The 24,967-nt window shown below is 40.7% G+C and overlaps 1 protein-coding gene across 3 annotated transcripts; it reads right to left on the bottom strand.

The window, feature by feature from the left end:
• Window positions 1–737: 737 nt before the first annotated feature.
• rad9b (RAD9 checkpoint clamp component B) lies at window positions 738–24,478 on the bottom strand. Of its 3 annotated transcripts, none has more exons than XM_033043284.1 (12): window positions 24,306–24,478; window positions 23,991–24,060; window positions 23,396–23,466; window positions 22,064–22,216; window positions 18,086–18,200; window positions 17,382–17,481; window positions 16,015–16,121; window positions 15,798–15,904; window positions 10,529–10,593; window positions 8,742–8,867; window positions 3,768–4,026; window positions 738–2,133 (listed from the first exon to the last, which is right to left on the bottom strand). In XM_033043284.1, exons 1-12 carry the CDS (start codon window positions 24,438–24,440, stop codon window positions 1,996–1,998), a joined length of 1,446 nt encoding a protein of 481 aa, XP_032899175.1. In that variant the 5' UTR covers window positions 24,441–24,478; the 3' UTR covers window positions 738–1,995. The 3 variants fall into 3 exon arrangements, with proteins under 3 accessions (XP_032899175.1, XP_032899176.1, XP_032899177.1); XM_033043285.1 differs by having other exon boundaries at window positions 3,768–4,023; window positions 24,306–24,477; XM_033043286.1 differs by lacking the exon at window positions 24,306–24,478 and having other exon boundaries at window positions 22,064–22,136; window positions 23,991–24,278.
• Between the last annotated feature and the right edge of the window lie 489 nt (window positions 24,479–24,967).

Below are 24,967 nucleotides of genomic sequence, written 5' to 3'. Positions count from 1 at the left end.
GTACTTGTTTCTACCCATGTGTGAACATTGAACCTACAAACCTACACTTCGTGGGGGTGTGGGAGGAAACCCATTGCAGTCACAGGGAGCATGTGCAAACTCTCCAGAGAGCACCTGAGGTTAGGATGAAATCTGGGTCTCTGGCACTCTGATTTTGAACATGGGAGCACAAATTCTTGGGAATATACATGATTAAATTCCAGAGATGGTGCATTGCCTTGAATTTTGAATATGGAAGTCCTCATTACTCAAAATTATTTAAAGTGACCACCAGCATTATGCTTTCACTGCATGCTGTTGTATGTAATTACATACATTACAGTATTAACCAAATGTATATCCAGTATTTTAATGTCAAATGCAATGTTTTCAAGGTTAACATTACTGTAACCTAAACAGTGGCTTGAATTCCAAAAGGAGAGCATTACGTTCCAATATTTTCATTTCAGTTTCATCTTGACATTCGTCTTTAACCAGCTGGTGATTCTAAATGTCAAATCTAAACATGGATTAGTGAAGTGTCAAGGTTAGGTGCTTGGCTCTCTCTATCCCTTGTTTCCAATATGCTATTTAATATTTAACTTTGCCAACTTTACTCATCTTTACAAAAAACCTTTCCAAAATGGATGATGTAGAATATAAAAGTACTTGGGTACTGAATATGTAAGTAGCCAATTGTTCTGCATTTGTAATTTTTCATTGACATAGGTAAATATGGATGGTGCAATTGTACCATGTCCAAGTGAAACTATTTTAATTTTATTAAATCAGCAAATAGAGTACAATTTTAAAGCTGTAATCGTTTCTGCTGAGCATTGCAAAATGATGCTCCAGTGGTAATGCCAGACATCATGTGAATCTTATTTTAGTTTTGCAGGCTTGAGGAGCTTCATTTATTTTCCTCTACCAAAGGCTGTATATATATAATAGGCTAAATAGCATCCTCTGCTGTGCTTCTATTTTTAAACAATCATAGGACCAAGTTAGTTGCCAGTATTTTCCACTGCTCACTATTAATTATCTTAATTTTGACATGTTCAAAACTTGTACGTCATGCCGCACCTGTTCAAATCTTTTTGGATGTTTATTAACAGCTGTCTTGATTGTTTCAATCTACTGAATTTACATTATATTGCATCTTAACTAGAAAAATATTTGCAATTGACCATCTTAAATGTATAATGCATATGCCACCATTTACCGGTTATTCAGTTACCATTAAGTATTCTGCTGAGATTTTATTTGTAATATAATTTGAAACTAAGTAAAGTAGGCAACATTCTTAAACTCGAATTTTAGAAATGCATCGTCCTGAAAAATTTCTCCAGCAATCACCAGATCTTGTACTCTCCGTGGGTCATTGGTTTAAGTAAGTTACAGGTTTAATGTGAAGAAAAACTTTTAATTCAGTCAAGATCTTGCCATTACAAATCTTGCTAGTATGTTTTGAAAGACTAAAATGCAAAAGATAGCAATAAATCAAATAATTGCCTTAAACTTAAACATCTTTGCTGTCAAAAGACCATTGGCTATTATCAAAAAATGGCAAATTTATTCACATATTAGAAAATGTTATAGTGATTAAAGAATTTAATTATTTTCACATTTGATTGATGTAAGTATAGTTTGAGATTTTTTACAATTTGCAATAAGTTAAATTCAAATTGACTTGCATTTCATTTAAAAAAAATTAAACTTTTTTTAAATGAATTGTGTGCAAGAGATTTGATACAAATCTCAACTTGCAACTTTGAATTTGCCATTCTTAATGCTTAACATGAAGTCAATGATTGTGATGCTTTAAAACAAATGTAAATGCATCTAATCATTACTGTAAGTCCGTTCATAACATGCTGAAGAGCAGAATCAAATGCAATGTCTATATCCCATCGTTGCAATTGTTAAGATCAGCAAGATTCTTGCTTTCCTCGTAAAGCTGCCCATTGGCTGTCCTGATCCTGAAGCTATTGAGTTAGATATTCCCAGGACTGTCACTCAGAGTTCTGAGAACTTTTGCCTGTGTTTTCCTTCCTTAATATCCTCCTCCTCACTGTCATCTGCTAGGCTCACCAAGGTTTGATGACTGTTCTTCTGATGTTTGGTTAACACAGCACTGAAGAATAGTGAACACAACTGTTTTGGAAAGAAACAGGATTAATACCAAGATTGTGAATCTTTAAATTACATAACAATATTAACCATGTTAGAGGACATAACTTTCAAGATTCTCAGGTCAGACTTTTATAAGCAGGAACAGTGAATGCAAAATCAGAATTACTATCAAACTATGTAAATCATTGATTAGATTGGTTCACAAGAATCTGGTATAGGTATGTGGCCATTTGATCCGATGCCCACTTTCAAGCAGAGTAATGGCTGATTTTTGACCCAAGCGCCACATTTTCCTGCACTCATTCCATATGCCTTTCTTAAATTCGCAAAAAACTAATCATATTCAGCAACTGAGTTAATTATCCATGATAAATTCCAAAGCTTCGCTACCCTCCAGCGTGTTTTGAATGGCCATTCCCTTGTTTTGTCAAAGTGACTGTCATAATTTAGTAGGTTAGAAATTGAGATAATTGGATTGGTGGGAAAGTGGCCTTATGACACTGAATCAATTATGATTTTATTGACTGACAATGGACTGGGGCATATGGTCTATTGTTTCATATCTTTTATCTATTTTTTGTCCTGAATCATCAACAAATCCCCCTAGATTCATTCAACTGTTGGGGCAGTAACTGATCATAATAATTGTGTTTTGCATAAAAACAGGGCACAACTAGGCACACTTCCCTTGTCAGATCTGAGAAAAACTAGAATATCTTTGCCATGGAAGTTTGTCCTGGATCATGGAGATACAAGGAACTGCAGATGCTGAGATCTTGAGCAAAACAAAGTGCTGGAGGAATTCAACGTCACAGAAACATTCTAAGCAATCTATTGAGCTACCTCATCGTGTACCATCTGCCCCACCTGTGGCAAAGTGTGCAGATCATCAGCCATATTTCTAACCTGCAAGGAAACTTTTTATTCCTACCTTCATGTACTGCTTAGGAAAAGTAGGAGAAATAATGTAATATTTCAATTACATGTAGAGGCTGCCACTGTTTTCCCTGTAATAGTGCAGGAGTCTGTCCTAACCCCTGTTTCCAGTTCCTAGTGATTGGGAATGGGCATCCTCTGCTTATTCCCTAATCTGCACCCTCTCCTACTACAACTACCCATTGGGAAATCAGGGACTACGCTCATTACCGAGCGCGATGCACATGATTAGATCCACTGCAGTGTTCCTACTAAGTGATTCTATTGCCAGCGTGCAGTCATCTGCTCCTTGTCAGTACAGAGCTGAGTGTTTGAGTGTGATTAGATATGACAGCCTCTTGCAATGAGTTTCCCAGCGAGAGATGCTCATGTTGAACATCAACAGATCATGTTTATATCTATCATGGGACCCCAGCAGCTTGCTTTTCTGGGTTAGGTGAGGTTTCACATGTACCTCCCCAAACCTAGTTTACTGCATTCAGTGCTCCCAATGTGACTATCCATCTGTGAGACCTAAATACCCACCCCTACCCCCCTTTGGAGGCTAAAACATGAGAGAAAGGAAGCATGGTTCTGTTAGGGAAACATGAAACTAAATCAAATGTAGAGGTTACCTGCAGTATAATGCTAAATAGTCCAAAGTACATTATTTTAATCTGCATTTCAACGTTAAGTTTATTTCAACAAAAACATCTAATTTAAAAAAAACAATACTCTACCTTTTTATTTGGTGGTGTTCCAGGCACCATTTCATTTTCAACTCCATCCGCTAAGTAATTGCTAAACACAGAGGATATCTTGACATTTTGATTTAGATCTTCTGTAAATCTGGGGCTCCTGCAGTGGTCCTTTCTTTTCTGAATTTGGGACCGACCATCTTTTTGTGTAGTGGTTACTATGGGTATTGCTGGTGAATTGATTTCTTCATTAATCAATTCATTCACATCTTCAGTCTGAATGTTTGGCTGATCATCACTGCTGGTAGAGAAATGTTATAGTTCAGTTTATTATTGTCACATGTACTGTAAAAAGCATTGGTTTGCATGCTATCCAGTCAAAGACAAGACTACACATGATTACAATCACAGTGCACATAAAGGGTTCAACATTTAGTGCAAGATAATATTTGATTCACTGATGTACAATTAACTTGTATAAATATAGGATCCAGCAGCAATCTATAATAGGACTTGTTTATATACTCAAATTTCTGAATAAAGTTTACTCATCAGCCTTAATCCAGCTATCAGTTCCCTAACAAGTGTGACATCCAATTTTCACTTAATCAATTTTGCAAATGACACTTTATTCTCAAATATTTCTGAAATTTACTTTTAATTTGATTTTACTATTCAGAGATCAAACAAAAACAGTAAAAAATAATTTATAAATCAAAAATGGCAGGACTACACATTCAATGAGAGGAAATTGAGTGGTTTGAACCTTGGAGTATGTGTCCGTATGTCATTAGAGGTTACAGGACAGTTCAGTGATGCAGTTAAAGTCATATTGGGTGCCTACTCTGAGTAACTGCAGAAGAGAAGGTAAATGTCTGTCTAGACGGTAATGTTTGAACTATACATAAAACTGGATAGGCCACAGTTTGAATGTTGCATACAGTTGTGGGCTATCATTACTGGATGACACAGAGAAAATTTATGAAAGTGTTGTTTGGATAAGAAAGTTATAGTTATGAAGGAAGCCCGGATGAACTAAGGGTTGTTTTCTTTGGAATACGAGATTGAAAGGTAAATTAACTGAGGTTACAAAGTGGAGCAGATTTAAGCAGTCTGAAGAAGGGTCTGAAATAAAACATCGTCTGTCTATGTTCTCGACAGATGCTTCCTGACCCACTGAGTTACTCCAGCATTGTCTTTTTTTGTAAATCATCATCTGCAGTTCCTTGGTGTCTATAACTTAACTGGGGTGTTTAAAAAGACAAAGGGTCAATATTAAATAAATAGGAAGGATCTAATTCTCTTAGCAGAGGGTCAAAATCCAGGGCCTGGATTTACAGCAACTGGCAGAAGAATTAATTGGGAGACAAGGAATATTCCAAAAAAGAATGTGCAGAGTCTGGAATTTGTAGTCTGTACAATTGGTAGTGGCATAAACATTAAACATATCTATTGCTTGGATGTGTACTCGAAGAGTCAAGTCCTAAAAGACTACAGACAAAGTGCTGAAGGCTGAGAATAACATGAGCTGTTTTTTTTTGGCTGGCAAGACACAACCAACCTCCTTCCCTGACTTCTGACATTCCTCTTTAAAATTGAAATAGGGTGAACATTCTCAATAACTACACAATAAGGATTGTATATTTTCAGCCAGCTTTAAAAAACAAATCAGTACAGGAATTTGAGCATGGTGGAAAATAAAATCACATCAATGTCATTTGATTTATTTTTATACTTCAGTAATGGAAATCTGGTTAATGCAAGTGTACTGATGGAAGCCTTGAAAATTTGCACTTTATTTTGCCTGTAGATAATAATAATAATAAATTTTATTTATGGGCGCCTTTCAAGAGTCTCAAGGACACCTTACAAAAATTGAGCATGTAGAGGAAAAACATGTAAGGGGAATGAAATAAATAGTAGAGACATGACTAGTACACAAAGTAAAGACAGAGTTCAATACAAAACACAGTATGAGGCAATTAATGCACAGATGAAAAGGGACGGGGACGTGGGGCTAAGGATAGGCAGAGGTGAAGAGATGGGTCTTGAGGCGGGACTGGAAGATGGTGAGGGACACGGAATTGCGGATCAGTTGGGGGAGGGAGTTCCAGAGCCTGGGAGCTGCCCTGGAGAAGGCTCTGTCCGAAAAACTGCGGAGGTTGGATTTGTGGATGGAGAGGATGCTGATGTGGATCTGAGGGACCGTGAGGGTTGGTAGGGGGAGAGGTCAGTGAGATATGGGGGGGCCAGATGGTGGAGGGCTTTGTAGGTGAGGACCAGGATTTTGTAGGTGATCCGGTGGGAGATGGGAAGCCAGTGAAGTTTTTTGAGGACTGGAGTGATGTGATGCCAGATGGGATGTCAATGCCTATGATGCTGCAAATTATCTGGAATTTTATTGCAACAAATTCAATATGATTAGCTGTTCACAATAGGGATATCGTAAGCTTCATGTTAAATAGCAACGGTGCAGCAACATTAATTCAAAATTGATTAAATGAAATAAAGAACTAGTTTATATCAAATAACAGGTGCTGGTTTATATCAAACAAAGACAAAATGCTGGAGTAACGAAACGGATCTGGTAGCATCTCTGGAGAACATGGATAGGTGACATTGTTTCAAACTGATTGTGTGTGTGTGGGAGGGGGGGATGGAAAGAAAGCTGAATAAGGGGCAGAGCATGACCGGTGATAGGTGAGCACAGATGAAGGGTGGTTTTGATAGGTTGATTGCTGGACAAAAAAGGCCAGAGATGAAAAGACAGGTGTGAGCCTGAAAAGGATAAAGAGTTGCGAATTGTGAAATTAGAGATTAGAAAAGTTGCAAATTATGTGGCCATTGGAAGGGGTGCAGGTAAAGGGGAAAGGGCGAAACCAGTGCAAGGTCAGCCAAGGTTCAGGGCAGGGGAACGAAAGGGGAGATGTTTGGGAAGAAGACTGTTTGTGGGTTTTAGCTAAAATTGGATTGAAATGCAAATGTCAGAGGGTGTGAGGGACAAAGTTTAAAGAAGACTACGCGCGGTTGCGGGGGGGGGGGGGGCGGCGGCATGCGGCGTCACACACTCACTACCCCCCACCTGCACACATGCTAACTACCCCCCTTGATATTATATTCATATTATTGATATTATATTAATATTATTAGTTTGCTCCTTTTACCCCATAACCGTCCTATCCACTGACGCATAGCCCCCAACTCGCAGGCGCATCTAGAGGGGAGGGGGGGGTAGAGAGTGAAGGCAGAGAGAGAAGGGGCAGAGAAAGAGAGGGGCGGAGACAGAGAGGGAGGGGAGGGGAAAGGGGGAAGAGGTGGGGGGGAAGGGAGAGGGGGGTGTATAGGGATGGGTGAGGGGCTGGAGGGAAGGGGGAATGGATGGGAGGGGGAGATGGGTAGGGGGGAGAGAGGAAAGAGGGGAGGGGTAGGGAGAGGGTGGAGAGGGGGAAGGGGCGGGAGACGAGGGGGTGTGGGGGGGGGAGGAAGGGAGAGGGGGAGGAGAGAGGGAGGGGAAGTGAGGGGGAAAGGGGGTGGGGAGGAGAGGGGACGGAGGGAGATGGGTAGGGGGGAGAGAGTGGGGAGGGGTTGGGAGGGAGGGGCAGGGGGGGAGATGAGGGGGGTGTGGGGTAGAGGAGGGGGTGGATGGGAGAGGAGGAGGGGAGGAAGGAAGAGGAGGGGGTAGGGAGGGGGAGAGGGGGTAGTGGGGAGGAGGATGGGGAGAGAAGGTGAGGGCGGACTTGAACTCGGCGAGCGGGCGGCTCGGACAGGGCCGACTGCGAAAGGGCAGCGAGCATCGGCAGCTCTCTGGACCTCGGGCGGCGTGGAGAGCCTCTGCGGCTCTCGCGTCACGATTCCCCGTGTCCCTGTGATCAACGGAGAAATCACAGGTTTCTCAGAGGGAGTAATGGCCGCCAGGGCCACCTTTTCATTGCGTGCCCCGCGCGACAATAACGGCTGCCGCCACCATGTTCTACGATCGGGCGGGGGAGGCGGAGAGGATTCAGAAGCAAGCCGGTGGCCTCCGGCTGTGAGCGAGCGGCTGTGAGCGACGCCTCGAGTGAGCGGCTGTGAGGGAGCAGCAGTGAGCGACGCCTCGAGCGAGCGGCTGTGAGCGACGCCTCGAGTGAGCGGCTGTGAGGGAGCGGCAGTGAGCGACGCCTCGAGCGAGCGGCTGTGAGGGAGCGGCTGTGAGCGACGCCTCTTTCTGCGCGTTTTGAAGAACGGGGGTGTGGGCTAACGTACCTCGTGGAAAACTGCGCATGTGCGTTGACAGCAGCTGCATTAATCCAGAGCGGCGGTGGGGGAGGGGGGGCCACAAGGAAAGACATTGTGAGGTCAGCAGCTGGGCAACCGTTATATTTTTTTTAAATGTCAGTTTGGTGATAAAATTTAGTAAATATCTCAGGAAATAATTCACCAAATTTATAGAGGAGTGGATTTTTGAAATCATAAAGAAAATTTCTACCAGAAGAATAAATGTCACTGTTATTGTAACGTCAGCAGCTAGGCAGCGGTCAGATTTTTTAAAAAAGGTCAGATTGGTCAACAATTTTAATTAAAAAGTCGGGAAAATAATGTACCAAATGTACAGAGGAGTGGATTTCTAAAAATCCACTTCCTTATCTCTGTCCCCCTCTCCCCTGAATTTCAGTCTGAAGAAGGGTCTCGACATGAAACGTCACCAATTCCTTCTATCCAGAGATGCTGCCTAACCTGCTGAGTTACTCCAGCATTGTGTCTAAATCATACTATTTGATTGGATCAATCAAATCATGTATCGTATGATTTGATCAAGCAAGGTTTTCAGGATCACAAGTAACAATATTAACCAAAACATTTCCTATACAATAGAGGGTGAACATATCAGTTAAACAGAACGAAACAACAGTAGAAACCAGGAACTGCAAATGCTGCATTACACAAACAAAAGGAAATAATAGTTAGGGAAATAAAGCATCAAAGGATATTTCAGTTAACTGGATTATAATAATCAAAGGTTTATCCACAATTTCTTACCTCTTATTGCCATAGGTCTTTAAGTTCTGAGTGTGCTGTGATGATGCCTGGCTCCCTATGTCAGTTAACGTAGCCAGTACGAAAATACCTTCAAGCATCATATTATCAATAATAAATGCAATTGGCCTGTAAAATCAAATGGATAAAAAGACTAATTTCATGGAGATAAACCTTATCTCAATGACAAAATTGCCTGAACTGGCTTCAGATGCAAACCATTTCATGCTGCATCTCTAAACTAAGCATTTAGAAAATAACATCTCAATATCATGTAATTAGCAGAAATATTATGTTCTTATGAACAAAAATGTGCTTAGAAGAATTTGAATGTTTAATTATTCTGTGCCAAGGGCTCCAGATAGTAAGAGTTGGTGATTCAAGTGCTGATGCTTTTATAATCGCTCTTTGACTTAATCAGAATATCAATGAACTGACCAAGTGAGCAAGAAGTGAGCAAAGTATGAAGTAGTAGATTTGGGATGGGGAATGAGGCAGTCTAGAGGAATATGTTAGTGCAAATTCACAGGTTGCTGAAGGTTACCTGACATACAGTTAAGGTGATGCAGAAAGTTGTAAAATATTTAGCCATGGTTATACAGAAGATGTATAAAATGCTCACACTACACAGTTTGAGCACTATGTACATTTCAGGCACATCACATGAATGTTACCAAGGTTGGAGAATTTTACTTAAGGGGAAAGACTGGCTTGGCAAAGAATGTTCTCTTTAAAGGAGGAATCCCAAAGGGAGATGGAATTGATTTGCATCCAATTTTGCAAAGTAGACAATATAAACTGGAATTCTTATTGTCTAGTCTTTGCATATATTTGAGGGAGATCAACAAGGGTGCATCATATTTCAGGTTCACTGATTAAAGGATTTTTTTTTAAATCCAAAGAGCACTAGAGAGATTTCATCTTTTGAATGGATGGTAGAGGCAGAAGCAATACCATGAATTAAAAATACCTGAAGTATTGTGGACAGGTACACAAGGAAAGGTTTAGAGGGACATGGGCCAAACACGGGCAGGTGGGGCTAGTGTAGATGGGGGCATCTTGATCAGCATAGGCAAGATGTGGCGAAGGGCCGGTTCCATGTTGTATGTTTCCATGACTGTGATCTAAAGGGTCATGGGCAAATTAGTCAAAATTGTTCTTTTGTTTTAAACCATAATGGCATGATAAATTAAATAGTCTACCTTTGCACCATATATTTCTTTAACACCCCTTCCCTTCACTTGCACCTGCACCAAGTGGCTCTCTGAACACATCCACCTCATAAACTCACATCAACCCATTTTGAAATTCAGTTCTTTAGATGAGCTTTAGGCTATCTGTTTTTCTAGTCACAAATGCTGTTTGAATGAAATAATGCAAGTTGTTAAGCCGCAAGCAGTCCACAATTGTTGGAATTCATAGTTTGATTGATAAAGGTACAGCATGGCACCAGGCTCTTTGGCCCACCAAGTTCACGCTGACCATGTTCACACTAGTTCCATGTTATTCCACTTTCTCATCCACTCCCTACACAATGAGGGCAATTTACAGAGACCACTTAACTTACAAACCCACACATCATTAGAATGCAGGATGAAACCGGAGCACCCTGAGGAAATCCACGTAGTATCAGGGAGAACATGCAAACTCCACACAGACAGGATCAAACCAGGGTTTCTGGTTCTGTGTGGGAGCAGCTCTATCACTGTGCTGCCCTTTACGGATAACCTACAAATATGCAAAGAATTTTTGGTTTGTTTCAGTAAATCTCAGGTAGAAAATAAGCTTACTTCCCAGCTGTTCCAAAATGGGCTGATACAGAAAGGCTCATAGATTCAGCAAATGCCAGAAGACCCTTCAATACAAAAAAAGATAATTTATATGTAGCAAAACTTAGTACCATAAACGTTTTAAACAATGTGCTCTTTTTTGCAGTGTAGTACAAAACAATACAACAGAACAACATCTTGAACTGAAACAAATTTTTTTTCAACTATAGTGATTTCAAATTGCTCTGAAATCAACCAGTAGGTTCCGGATGACCAAGTACAAATTATAGTAAGTGAAAATCCAGTTCAAAACACAAATGCTGGAATAATATAATGCAGATATTTCTGCATAGGGATGTACATCGGACACCTCTACAGCGGCCGTACGAAGGTCCCTTCCGGGTCTTGGAACATGGCTCGTCGACTTTCGTCCTGGACATGGGGGGTCGGCGTGAGACCGTTTCAGTTGCGCGGTTGAAGCCAGCACATATCGATATCGATCGGCCTGCGCTGGTAGCGCTGCCCCGAAAGCGAGGGCGGCCTCTGTCTAGGGTACCTCCTCCTCTGGCTACTTCGTCCCCCGCACTTGTTGACCAGGCGCCTGTTCCGGGGCCGAGCGTTGTGTGCACCCAGGCTGGCCGCCGTGTACGCCCTCCTGTCCGTTTCGTACCTCGGGTACTTGGGGGGGGTCCTGTGGCGGTCCCTGGGGGATAGACCACTCCTTGGATCATCCCCCTCGCCGATTGAGGGACAGGGGCGTTGGTCTGCCACGGGGTTTCCTGACGACTCCCTAGGGGTAGAGATAAGGGTGTCGTGGTGTGTACTCGGGCTGCTGGAATTAAAAAGCTTCTTTTGAATCCGCCTGGTGTCCGGTCTTTTCCTGACCTTGACCAGGCCACTACAATATGATATAATGGGAAATCAATCATTTATTCTTCAAATTTAATGCTATGGTTGAAGTTTAACTAATGACGAGGACTTTTTGAACATGATATTTATTTTAAAAGCTGCTGTAGAACATTTAAAATTTATGCACAGCTTTGAGCTTGGATTGCTGCCTCATTAGTCAAATATCCAAATATGTTTTTACATGTTATAAACATAATTAAGAATGCATGAATGAAGTATAATTGTGTAAGGTGCTAAATATTGCTTATGTCCGTGAAACCAGCTATAATAAAAATTAACATACTTGGAAGCCGAGTAAGTGAATTGACAAAATACTATCAAAACAAGCAGATTATCTTGAAAACCACAATTTATTACAACACAAATAATGAGATTGCTTTAACATATTTATGATTGGTGCAGGTTATTACACAGGCCTATAGCAAGAACTTGAACATTTTAAGAAATGAATAAACCAAATAATAAACAGCACTGGCATTCATAATTGAAGTGTTTTCTTTGCAATTTCCTATAAATTTTAAGAAGGTAGAGGTGGTGTAAAAAATGGAAATGAATGTAAATGTAGCAATAAATATGTGTTGCTACAACTTTTTCTTGGGGGGGGGGAAAGAAGTATTAATTTAAATAGTATTTAAACTTTCTAAAACATAAATTGGAAACATTAATAACTGTTATTGCTAAGAGCAAACTGCACAACATTGTATGCGAATTGTAGATTAAACAGCTTCTCCAATTTATACCGAGGGCGAGAAAAGTCAGTCACATTTGCCAACCCACAAGCTAACTTCAAAACATTCTCACCTTCTTCAATGACACAGTTCCAACAAAGATATATTACTTGTTGTCCAATATATCACCTAGATTATGCTCTCGTCAAAGAGCATCACACCCATTACTGGAATGTTATTCAAGACATTATAAAGTGCATTATTTGCAGATAATGTGTTTTCACGAGAGTGAAGGCTGCAAGTCTGTTCTAAAATTGAAAGTTCTGGCTCTCTTTTAATTTTTTCAATTCATTTTGTGCCCCTTTGGATGCATCTTTTATGTGGAGAAGGAGCCTTTTATTCCAAGTAAAGGCCCCTTCTCGACATCAAGAATGCTAAAGAGGCATAATTTATTTATTTATTTTTTAATCAAAAGAATAGAACTCTATTCAGCAGGAATATTTATATCATTCCAAAAATGTTTTAACTTGTAAATGTGCTGTTATTTCTTTCAAAAACTCAAAGCTGAAGTTGAACTTAAATTGTACAAAACACAAATTGCTGGAGGAACTCAGCAGGCCACAGTCTCTTGATGAACTCATGAACATTGAATTCTCTAATTTCAAGTAACACTCTCCTTAACCCCCCCCCCCCTTTCCCCTGCACCCCCACCCCAGTGTGTACACATTTCTCCAACCTTCTCCCACCACCCCAGTCTCCCCGTTTCTTCCCCCTCCTCAGTATGTTCATCTCCAATCCTTCACCAAATTCTGTTACCTATCTTCACCAAAGAGGTAGTCACTTAAATATGCCAACACTGCAATTTCAAAACAAGGAAGGGACAAAACAATCATAGCTGACGGCAACCACGTCTTTTACTTTTTGCATAGATGGCTTCTTCCAGACTTTCCCTGGTGATAAAAGCTTTTCAATGTCTGCACAAAAAGAGGCATTTTCATATAGACAAGCAGACAAAGCGTATTCAAGATTTTGCAGTCTGCAGCCTGACCCATGGTGCAAGCTGACACTGATAGGGTTCATGTTGTCTTATGTGGAACACACAAGATCTTTCATTTTTATGAACAGAAAGGGGCGAAGTTGGTGTACTGCCACAAACAAATTGTTAGCTTAGCAGCCGTCATAATAATTCCATTCTGTGGACGTTCCCTGGGGCACTAATCTTGGCCCAAAATTACAACTGAGCAAAAAACATGATTCTCTCACTCTGTGATTCTGGTCCAGAATACTTACACAATGTACCTACAGTGAAGACTATGTTGTCACAAGCAATATATATTATTAAGAAGTTAAGTCGAAAGTTACACATAGTTTTGGCTTAGCCGCCTTTGTCACCATATATCAGGAACAAGTTAAAAAGCGAAAGCACAAAACGTTGAGAAAGAACTACAGGAAATGAAGGAACACAAGAGAATGATACAATACAGTCCTGATTGCCTAAACTGCGCATGTTCAAACATGCTGAAATGAGTATTATAGAGTCAAAGTCATACAGCGTGGAAACTGTACTTCAGCCCAACTTGCCCACAGTGACCAACATGCCCCATCTACAGTAGTCCCACCCGACAGTGCTTGACCCATAACCCTCAAAACATATTCTATCCATGTACCTGTCCAAATGTTTCTTAAATGTTATGATAATACCTGCCTCAACTACCTCATCCGGCAGCTCATTGCATATACCCACCACTCCTTGTGTAAAAAAGTTACCCCTCACATTCCAATTAAATCTTTCCCTCTTCACCTTAAACCTCTGGTGCTTCCCCTACTCTGGGCAACAGACTCTATGCATTTACCCAATCTATTCCTCCCATGATTTTGTTTACCAGATCTATTCTTTTCACAATTTTATTCTCAATCACATCCTAACTATCACCAAAAGCAATTCCATTGTAGAATTCTCATACAAGGATCTATCTGGGCATCAAGAATATATCCAAGGTGCCAACCTAACATTTCCAAACCAGTCATTTCTTTAGTTGAGAAGTCAGAGTGGAAGATGAAAATAATCTGCAATGATTCAGTTCTGAACAAAAAATATTAAATATCATGAATCAGTTAGAAACATGCAGAGAAGATTGATGAAAAAGCCAGGAATTGTTATACATTTGTTATTTTACTCCTGTGGGTATTCATTAAAATGACATTACCTACATAATTAAAAGCACTCGCAAGATAGTACTCTCAATATAATGTATACTACTGAATATCACAAAGCCTACCATGTAATACAAAGCCTAATTTTAACCTTATTCACAATGCTTCATGCGGACTTTCTATTTCAGAGCTTTCTCATTAGGAGCTGCTCCACAAATGTCAGCAACCAGCTTCATGCAGTCAGCAATAATTACCATCTTTCTCAATCTCAAGTTCAGCTGACGTTACTGTGTACCCAACTAACTGAATTTAATTTCTACCCCCTCCTCCCCCCCACCCGGAAATCACAGGATGTCCTCTGCGTTAACTTCTGTTTGATTAACTCCGTGGAGGCACCAATTACCTTAAAATGTATCACCTGCAACACTGTAGGAAGTTGAACAAAGTACAAAAATAGCCTGGACTCACATGCTGACACTTCCAAGTAATAAGGTTAAAATGTCCTAGATATTTTTATTTTACAGAATCCCATAAGACAAGGTGCATACCACTTATTTACAGTCTGTAGTGTATTCTTATGTTTTATCGATTGTACAATGTAAACCACAACATGTAACGTTAACGTTCAATGCATCCAATTAAAACAACTGTCTTTGAGTTACCTTGGATGTGGCTTTTTCTTCAATACACATTTTACTGTGGCAAACTCCTATTAAAACAATTAAAAGCTACACGACTATCTTTGAGCATGAACCTTCCGAGTACTGTTGGTTATATATGCAGTAAAAATAATGCCGTGTTTAGTTTATTGTCACATGTACCGAGGTACAGTGAAAAGCTCTTTGCTTCATGCTAACTAGTCAGCGGAAAGACTATACATGAATAATCGAGCCGTCCACAGTATACAGATACATGAAAAAGGGAATAACATTTAGTGCAAGATAGTCTGATAAAAGATAGTCCGACAGTCTCCAATGAAGTAGATCAGTGGCTCTTAACCTTATACTATGCGCATACGCGAACAAAATACTGTATGTGGTATGTACCTTTATTAGGTTCCTAAAAAGGGGCTCAACAAATGGATATGTTATTTATGACCCCTTCATGTCTCCGGTAAAGCCCCAAACAATCCCCCAGGTTAAGAACCACTGAAGTAGATAGTAGCTCAGGACCGCTCTCTAGTTGTTGATAGGATGGTTAGAAACTGTCCCTAAAATAGCATCTCAAAGTTTTAATTTAAATTATTTGTAAAACCCAAGATATGAACTAAACAGCTTATACGATAAATCTGGCTTTCATACTCCCAATCATATAGGGGAGGAAGTGTAGATGAATTTAAGAAATCACAATTGCCTGTTTTTATGAAAAGATTAAATCCTTTATGAAAAAACCTTACATAAATATTCTTAGTGTATTTAATCCTTTCATTTATAATTAAAATAATTATACTGACATACTGAAAACTGATCTGATATGGATCCATTGGATTGAATTTCATGTGATTTTGTGACACCAAATTCAGAAACGTCAATATACAATAACAATATTAAGTTCCATACCCTAAGCTCCTTCAAGCAGAATGTTATCTCAGCGTCAACTCCAATCTGCAGATATTCAAACTCATTGGGTTTTAAACTCACTTCAGTTTGCATTACTTTTGAGAAATCTGTATATAAACAAGAAAAGTCTACATAAGGAGAGAATTTAAAGACCGTTATCTCTTTTAGCTGATAATTGAACTCTATTCCATTTGCATTGTGGTGATGATCGAATTACCTTTGTCTTCATCTACATAGCTCTTGAAGAAAGCTTTCAGAGGAGTTACAGTCAATGTAATTTCTTCTTGAGACATTGGGAAATGAATGGCAACGTCAGCCAGAAGCCTTAAAAAAAATAATCACATGCATCATTTTATTTTAATGAAGTATTTATTGATTCCCAAGACAGGTCTCCTTCATTTATTCTCTCACGTGTCATAGTTTTCATATTTTTCCAACACAATTTCCATTATTTTCAAGAGCACTTACTTTCACATTTCATTGGTGCTTCACTAATACTTAATAACGGTGGCCCTCAATGTAAGGAGGAAGAGGGGAACTTAGTCCCAAGTTAAAGGTAAACAGCATTAAAATGCAAATACTGGAAAGCAGAAGCTAAACCAGAAAATGATGTATTTACTTAGCAGGTTCAATCAGCATAGTATTAGCTACAAGGAGAAGGTGGACAAACTTGGATTGTTTTCTCTGGAGCATAGGAGGTTGAGCATTGGAGGGGAAATCTGATAGAAGCGTATACAATTATGAGAGGCATGGATAAGGTAGACAGGCAGAACCTCCCCCCCCCCCCCCCCCCCCCCCCCCCCAGGGTGCAAATGTCAAAGACCACAGGGCTTAGGTTGGCGGTGAGAGGGGCAAATTTAAAGTGTGTAGACAAGTTTTCTTTGACACACAGAGGGTGCCTGGAACAGGCTGCCAGGGGTGGCGGTGAGACAGATTAAATATGGGCATTTAAGAGGCTTTTGAATAGGCACATGTGTATGCAGGGAACGGAAGGAAATGGATCACTTGCAGGCATTTTTATATTTTTAATGTGGCATCATATTCAGTACGACTATTATAGGTCGATGGGCCTGTTCCTGCGATGCATTGTTCTATGTAGTACCTATAGGGAGCACTGGCATGGTCACAATTCAGAGAATACTAGAAATACTCAGCAGGGCAGGCTGCATCTGAAGGAAGATAAACAGAAAGCTAACATTTCAAGTTGAAGAATTCCCAGCATTCTCTGTTTTTAATTCAGATTTCTGGCATCTGCAATTTTTTTTAATTTTCAGGTTTCAGTTGTCAACCAGCAGAACAGTCAACAGGGTCGGGCTCTGTCTTGAAGGTAACAGCATTGATAGCACACCTCAACATTTACAGCCGTTGTGTCAGTGAAGAGATTGTTAACTTAGTATTTGTGTGCCAGGCCCTTTTGAGATAGTGGTGTGCCTGAACTTTTAGGTTTTACAAATTTCCAATCTAATGGAACTACTAAAATGCCGCATGGAGTTTGCCCCTTACGGCTTAAATTTTCTTCATAATAGTAATATTTATTTCCACCCATTATAGTTCATTCCACTTGTAGTGCATGATTGTTCCTACCTTGCATGAGATCGCACTATATTTGGGCATAACTGTTTCGAAAACACAGCCTGTAGGGTCTCACACTCTTGAAATGCCAAATGGTGAGCTTTAGTGATTCCTGTAACCAGCAAAATAGAAAGTCACGGAACAAAAACAGGTGAAAAAATAAAATAAAATGCATCACTTGACAGCTGCCACACTTTTATAGACTGTGAGCAGAGAATTATTATTTTATCTCCAGGACTTACAGAAACAAATTGTAGCTAAAGTAGCTTTCACACTGTCAGAAAGCTCAATTACATAGCCAATGAAGTACTTCTGGAAGTATCATTAGAAGGCCATTAGTTTATGCAGCACTCAAGACCCCAGTGGATAATCGAGGCTGACATTTCTGAGTATCAATAAGCAAATGCTCCCTGCCCCTAGTGCCAATTTGCACATGACATGTCATACTAAACTCTCAGGTTCTACAGATTCACCCATGCCACAGTTAACAGCACTTTCACCTTCAAATCAGAAGGCAGCTCAGTTCTCCCTCCAAAGGCTGGAGCACAAAATCTTTTTCAATGCTCTAATAGATTATTGGAGTGGGAGCTGAGGTACTATTCTTTTACATGAGCTATTTAGCTGTGGCCCCATCTCCTCTATCAGGACGATCACAATTTTTTTTTTAAATGGCACCATGAAATCTCAAGATACATTTAGTAAATTTGTTTTCGTACCGTATTTGCAGCAGAACTGAAAAACAACTCGGCAGTCCTGTGAATTTACATAAATCTTGCATTTCTCCACATTCCTCTCTAATGTAGTTAGGCATCGAAACATTGGAAGAACATACTGAGTAAAAGAAGAAAAAAGGCCAAGAAGTCTGTTACAATAGTAATACAAACAATGACCTCTCTTAATCATAAACATAGGATATTTCTCATTCCAAAAGATTAAATTCAAGATCCAGTCATATCATTAACACTAACTACACAGGTGAGAGCATATATAAAAAACACATTTTTCTGAATGTTCTTAAAAGGAGCTAAAAAAAATGATCATGAGATTTGCACTTAATTCAAATCTTTTGTTCAAAGGATTAAACTTGGAATAATTCAATGATTTTTATTTTAAAAGCTCTAATTAATAATGTCACATTGCAACTTGCACAAAATTGTTAAGGAATGAAACTGTAAAGATAAATAACATTATTTGGGGCATAAATAGTATTTCAAAGTGCCAATTTAGTATTATTTTTAAATGGGAAATTATTCAATTCTCAGCTTCTGTTGAAAATTAACATAATATGTAGCGCAAAAGATAAAACAGCAAATTGATGAAATCCAATACCAAAAAAACCCAAGTAATCTGCCGGGGGGTGGGGAGGTGATTTGCAGAAAAAAACATATGCAGATTTACTGTCAAAATTCATATTATAGTTTGAATTTAGACACCAAGATATTATGTTTGCAAGCTTAAAAATAAGGGGTTACATAAAGATTTTTTTTCAAAATTCAGCCAATGCCATATTTCATACCAAGATTTAGTGTGGTAATAATCTTTTGTGATCATTATTCAACCTAAACAGAATAAAAGATCATAGGACATTATAAATTACAGACCATACATTAAACCAACATGAACATGTTGCCCGCCAGCTAACACCAAGGAAACAATATTAACATAACATTGCTAGGCACTTACCAACTTGCCTCAACACATTGTAATCAGGGTGTACTGAGAAACTTACACAAATCTCGTTTAAATTCTATTTCAACAGGAACATTATTTAGTCACCCCTGCTAAACATGCGAGGGTAAAAGGGGATAGGTATTGACATGAATAGACTGGTTGGCAGACAGGAAGCAAAGAAAAGGAATTAGATCCTCAGTGCTGGGACCCCAGTTATTTACAATATGTATTAACGATTTAGAGAAAGGAATTAAAAGTAAATTCTCCAAGTTTGCGGATTACATAAAGTTGGGTGGCAGTGTGAGCTGCGAGGAGGATGCTATGAGGCTGCAGGGTAACTTGGATAGGTTGCGTGAGTGGGCAGATGCAGGGCAGATGCAGTATAATGTGGATAAATGTGAGGTTATCCACTTTGGTGGTAAAAACAAGAAAGCAGATTATTATCAGAATGTTTAGGAAAGAACTTAATCTACATTGATTTCCGTTTTCCAGGCCCCCACTCCATCATCTTTACTATGGATGTCCAGTCACTCTATACCTCTATCTCCCACCAGGAAGGTCTTAAAGCCCTCCGTTTCTTCCTCAACCGCAGAACCAGCCAATTTCCGTCTACTAATACTCTCCTCTGCCTGGCAGAGCTGGTCCTTATCCTCAACTACTTCTCCTTCGACTCCTCCCACTTCCTTCAAATCAAAGGCGTAGCTATGGGCACTCGCATGGGCCCTAGCTATGCCGGCCTCTTTGTAGGCTACGTGGAACAATAACTGTTCCAGACGTACACTGGGCCTATCCCTGAACTCGACTTCCGCTACATTGACGACTGCATCGATGCTACCACCTGCACTCATGCAGAACTCACTAACTTCATCAACATCATGACCAATTTCCATCCTGCACTCAAATTCACTTGGAGCATCTCCAACATCTCTCTACCGTTTCTGGATCTCACCATCTCCATCACAGGAGGCAGACTATTGACCGACATCTACTACAAACCCATTGACTCCCATAGCTATCTAGACTACACTTCTTCCCACCCTGCATCCTGTAAAGATTCTATCCCCTACCAATTCCTCCGTCTACGCCGCATCTGCGCCCAGGTTTTCCCATACCAGGGCATCGGAGATGTCCTCATTCTTTAGGAAATGGGGGTTCCCTTCTTCCATTATAGATGAGGCTCTCACTAGGATCTCCTCAATATCCCGTAGCTCTGCTCTTGCTCCCCCTCCCTCCCATTTGTAACAAGGACAGTGTCCCCTTTGTCCTCACCTTCCACCGCTTCAGCTGCCGCATACTGCATATAATCCTCCAACATCTTCGCCACCTCCAACGGGATCCCACTACTGGCCACATCTTCCCATCTTCACCCCTTTTTTGCTTTCTGCGGAGACCGTTCCCTCCGCAACTCCCTGGTCAATTTGTCCCTTCCCACCCCATCCCCAGGTACTTTCCCCTGCAACCGCAGGAGATGCAACACCCGTCCCTTTACCGCCCCCCTTGACTCCATCCAAGGACCCTGACAGCCGTTTCAGGTGAAGCAGAGGTTCACTTGCACCTCGTCCAACCTCATCTACTGTATCCGCTGTTCCAGGTGTCAACTTCTGTACATCGACCAGACCAAGCGCAGGCTTGGCAATTATTTTGCTGAACACCGCCACTCAGTCCGCCTTAACCTACCTGATCTCCCGGTTGCTCAGCATTTTAACTCCCCCTCCCAATACCAATCTGACCTTTCTGTCCTGGGCCTCCTCCACTCCTCCAGTGAGGCCCAGCACAAATTGGAGGAACAGCACCTCATATTTCGCTTGGGTAGTTTACACCCCAGCGGTATAAACATTGACTTCTCTAACTTCAAATAGCCCTTACTTTCCCTCTCTCTCCATCCCCTCCCCCTTCCCAGTTCTCCAACCAGTCTTACTGTTGAAGTCTGACTACATTCTATCTCTGTCCCGCCCACTCCCCTGACATCAGTCTGAAGAAGAATCCTGACCCGAAACATCACCCATTCCTTCTCTCCAGTGACGCTGCCTGTCCCGCTGAGTTACTCCAGCATTTTGTGTTTATTATCAGAATGGTGTCAGATTAAGAAAAGGGGAGGTGAAACAAGACCTGGGTGTCCTTGTACATCAGTCACTAAAAGTAAGCATGCAGGTACAGCAGGCAGTGAAGAAAGCAAATGGCATGATGGGCTTCATAGCGAGAGGATTTGGTTATAGGAGCAAAATGGACCCACTGCAGTTGTACAGGGCCCTGGAGTCACCACACCTGGATTATTGTGTGCAGTTTTGGTTTCCTAATTTGAGGAAGGACATTCTTGCTATTGAGAGAGTGCAGCATAGGCTCACCAGGTTAATTCCCGGGATGGCGGGACAGACATATGATGAAAGAATGGACCGACTGAGCTTATATTCACTGGAATTTAGAAGGATAAAAGGGGATTTTATAGAAACATAAAATTCTTATGGGATTGGACAGGCTAGATGCAGGAAAAATGTTTCCAATGTTGGGGGAGTCCAGAACCAGGGGTCACAGTTTAAGAATAAGGGATTCACCCAGAGAGTTGTGAATCTGTGGAATTCTCTGCCACAAGGCAGTGGAGGACAATTCACTGGATGTTTTCAAGAGAGAGTTAGATATAGCTCTTGGCGCTAACAGAATCAAGGGATATGGGGGAAAAGCAGGAATGGGGTACTGATTTCGGATGATCAGCCATGATCATCTGGCTCGATCCGGTTTTTTGCCTCCCCCAGGAGATCACGCGGTTCTTGGGGTGGAGAGGGGTGATAGCGGTATAAAGGGGAGGGTAGTGTCTTGTGTTCTGTGTCTTGTGTCTACTGTTTGTGGGTAAGTGTGTCTGTTTAGTGTTCAGCCATGAGCGAATGGCGGTGCGGGCTCGACGGACCTGGTGGTCTACTCTCGCACCTACTTTCTATGTTTCTATGAAGGGCCGAACGGCCTACTCCTGCACCTATTTTCTATATTTCTATGTTGTAGCCTTTAGCTTCGGAAAACCCAAACTATACCTTAATTGCCATCTTACAGTTGAGGGGTACAACCTCAGCTTCAGAGGTTTCCTGTTGCTGCTTGTTACCCCTGCTGTAATGCAGGAAGAAGAGGGGAGAGAATAAAAAGCAAGCATATGCCGATCCAGAAGAATTAACCGATCTCAGTGCAAGCTGCAAAACAAAACATTAAATGATTAACTATTCTAGAATATAGCTGAAAAATATTCAAAACACTTTGACCAGTTAAATCAAAGAATATACAGGAACTATAAGTAAAGAGATTCATATTCAAGGTGCAGAAAATTAAATGTTTCCTATTTAAGGAAGTGATGCTGTAAATATTTAAATGATCAAAAATGCCTAATCAAAAAAGATCTTTAAAAAAATAATAAAATTTGTTTCTTTTAAAGAGGCACAGCATGGAAACTGCCCCTTTAGCCCACCGAGTCCACGCCATCAATCACTTGTTCTCACGTTCTGTTATTCCATTTTCTCATCCACTCCTTACACACTAAGGGCAATTTAGAGGCTAATTAACCTACAAACCCGTACATGATTGGGATGTAGAGGAAAAATGGCGCACCTGGAGGAAACCCACATGGTCACAGCAAAAACATGCAAACTCCGCTCAGACATCACTCGAGGTCAGGATCGAAACTAGGTCTCTGGCACTGTCAAGCAGCAGCTCTATCAGCTGCGACACTGCTGCCGCTTATTTCTTATTTTAATGTCCTGACTCATGGTGAAGTTCTGTTCTTCACTTTGATATGAATAACCATTTTCCAATTAGAATTTTTAAATGACATATTGTGGCTGAGCCATGTTATAGTGAGCACATTTAAGTTATGAAAGTATACTTTGCAAATCTCCTGAACATGGCAGCAAGCAGCAAGGAAATTTGAACTCATCTTCGACAATGATGTGACGCGGCAGTTAATCAATTGCTGGGCAGAAAACAAACACCACCCACCAGAGCCCCAAGGCAAACATTCTAGCCAAATTTTGCAAGATTTGAGAGGGCCCAATAATGGTGAGAATGGAACAAGAGCAATTGATTACGAAAAGTCCAATCTGTCCATACATAAATATTTTGTTTTGTTTACAATCTATTTACTTGAGCCAAATCTAGTTGTACTTCCTCCACCTATGAAGTAGAATCAGTAAGAGGTGCAAAGCTTACACAGTCCACCACCCAATGTATCCAACCCACATGCACGTCTCGATTCAGACATCATCATGTATAGTAAAAGATTAAAATCAGAACATTTGGAGAGGGTATGCTTCATCCAACTTGAATTACCTTCCCATACCGTCAGTGTCACAAACATATTGTTAATATCCACAACTTACACCATTTTCTAAAGGATCGAGCCATATCTCATCGCCAATTTTGGATAACGCATGGATTGCTTTTCCAAACGCTGCAAAGAAAGATAGCATTTTTCATGATTAAACATTATCTACTAGTTCATTTTCCAGCACTCAGTTGTTGTAATATGAAACAAACAAAGCCACATATGATAACAAAGAAAAGTTTATTATAGCAAATACAGCTGACTGTTAATTAAATATTTTGCCTTATACAAAAGGGGAAAAACTGCCAATGTTATATCAGAAGTAAAGAAAGCATAGGATAATTAAATCCTAAGATTTCATCTTTAATAGTGATTAAAAATAAAATATGACCTGACAATTCTGAGAACGGATCCAAAAGGCCAAGAGTACCCCATACCTTATTTAAAATATAGCTCATGGAAAGGTTTAGAGAATTAATAAATCATAAAACAAAATTATGATTTTCGCATCCGAAGTGATTTGAATAAAAGACTGGTTAAATCTGCTACTGAAGAATAGATATTATATTCCTATAAACAACTGCAGTATAGATAGCATTTTTCACGATTAAACATACTTGTTCTATTAATATAAATATTTTGAAATCTACCTCTCAGGTTGTTTGCGGGAATTATGCATTTCATGGTGCCGGCAGCTGTTTTGATGTGATCGTGTTTCACCTGTTGGCAACACAAACAACAAACCTTGATTTCAACAAGCGAGTCAGTGCAATGATTTGAAGATTAATCTTGTGTTTCCTCTGGGTGCCCCAGCCCCTCAATGCTTCCCGGGCCGCTGCAAGGCTTCCATGACAACCTTGTCGTTGGCGCGCTTCAAACCTGGCGCCATTCGAGCCCGCTATCACGTGACCCCCTCCCTCTGGCCCCCAGAGCCACTCGGCCCGCTGTCCTGTCCTGTCCCTCACCCCCAGTCTCCCGCCAACGGACCGCTGTGCAGAGCGTGTGACGTACCGGCAGTCAGGAAGCGCGAGCGCGTGCGCGACTCCCGGAGTTTTGCGCGGGAGAGTCCGCCCCTCTCTCGCACGGATCCCGGTTGCCATGGTGACGTAGGCGGCACCTTATCAAATACCTTGCAAATATTGATTTCCTCACTTTCTCATTTCTCAACTTCTCTCTCCGTCCCTCCCCACCCTAGTTCTCCGACTATTCACTGTTCTGATTCATTTTAGTTTGTAAGTCTTGCTTGTCACCTTCCCCTTAGCCAACAATGAACATTTCCTTGATTTTCAACTGATTTGATCTGTCATTTTCACACCTTACCCCTCCAAATCTCTCGACCCTCTCCCCTGACTCTCAGTCTGAAGAAGGGTCTTGACCTAAAAAATTCACCCATTCCTTCTCTCCAGAGATGCTGCCTGTTCTGCTGTGTGTGTTACTCCAGCATTTTGTGTCTATCTTCAGTGTATAACCAGCATCTGCAGTCCCTTCGTGCACCTTATAAAAAATGGTTTACTTCAAGTCACAAACTGTACAAACCATGTGCCTGTGGTTTGTCGCCTTGCTTCATTCAGATCTCAGTCATAGGAAGGGTTTGGAGGGCAATGAGCCAAATACAGGCAAATAAGAC

This window comes from Amblyraja radiata, chromosome 25 (assembly GCF_010909765.2).
Source record: "Amblyraja radiata isolate CabotCenter1 chromosome 25, sAmbRad1.1.pri, whole genome shotgun sequence".
Lineage (NCBI taxonomy): Eukaryota > Metazoa > Chordata > Chondrichthyes > Rajiformes > Rajidae > Amblyraja > Amblyraja radiata.
Note: the sequence above shows the minus strand (reverse complement) of the source record. Positions and strands in the feature narration are given on the sequence as shown.

Coding starts and splice junctions, on each gene's coding strand:
- rad9b (XM_033043284.1), bottom strand. CDS start 24,440: ATGGCAACCGGGATCCGTGCGAGAGAGGGGCGGACTCTCCCGCGCAAA. Junction 24,061..24,305: donor CCGTTGGCGGGAGACTGGGG/GTGAGGGACAGG, acceptor TGTTGCCAACAG/GTGAAACACGATCACATCAA. Junction 8,868..10,528: donor CATTTTGGAACAGCTGGGAA/GTAAGCTTATTT, acceptor TTGATTTTACAG/GCCAATTGCATTTATTATTG.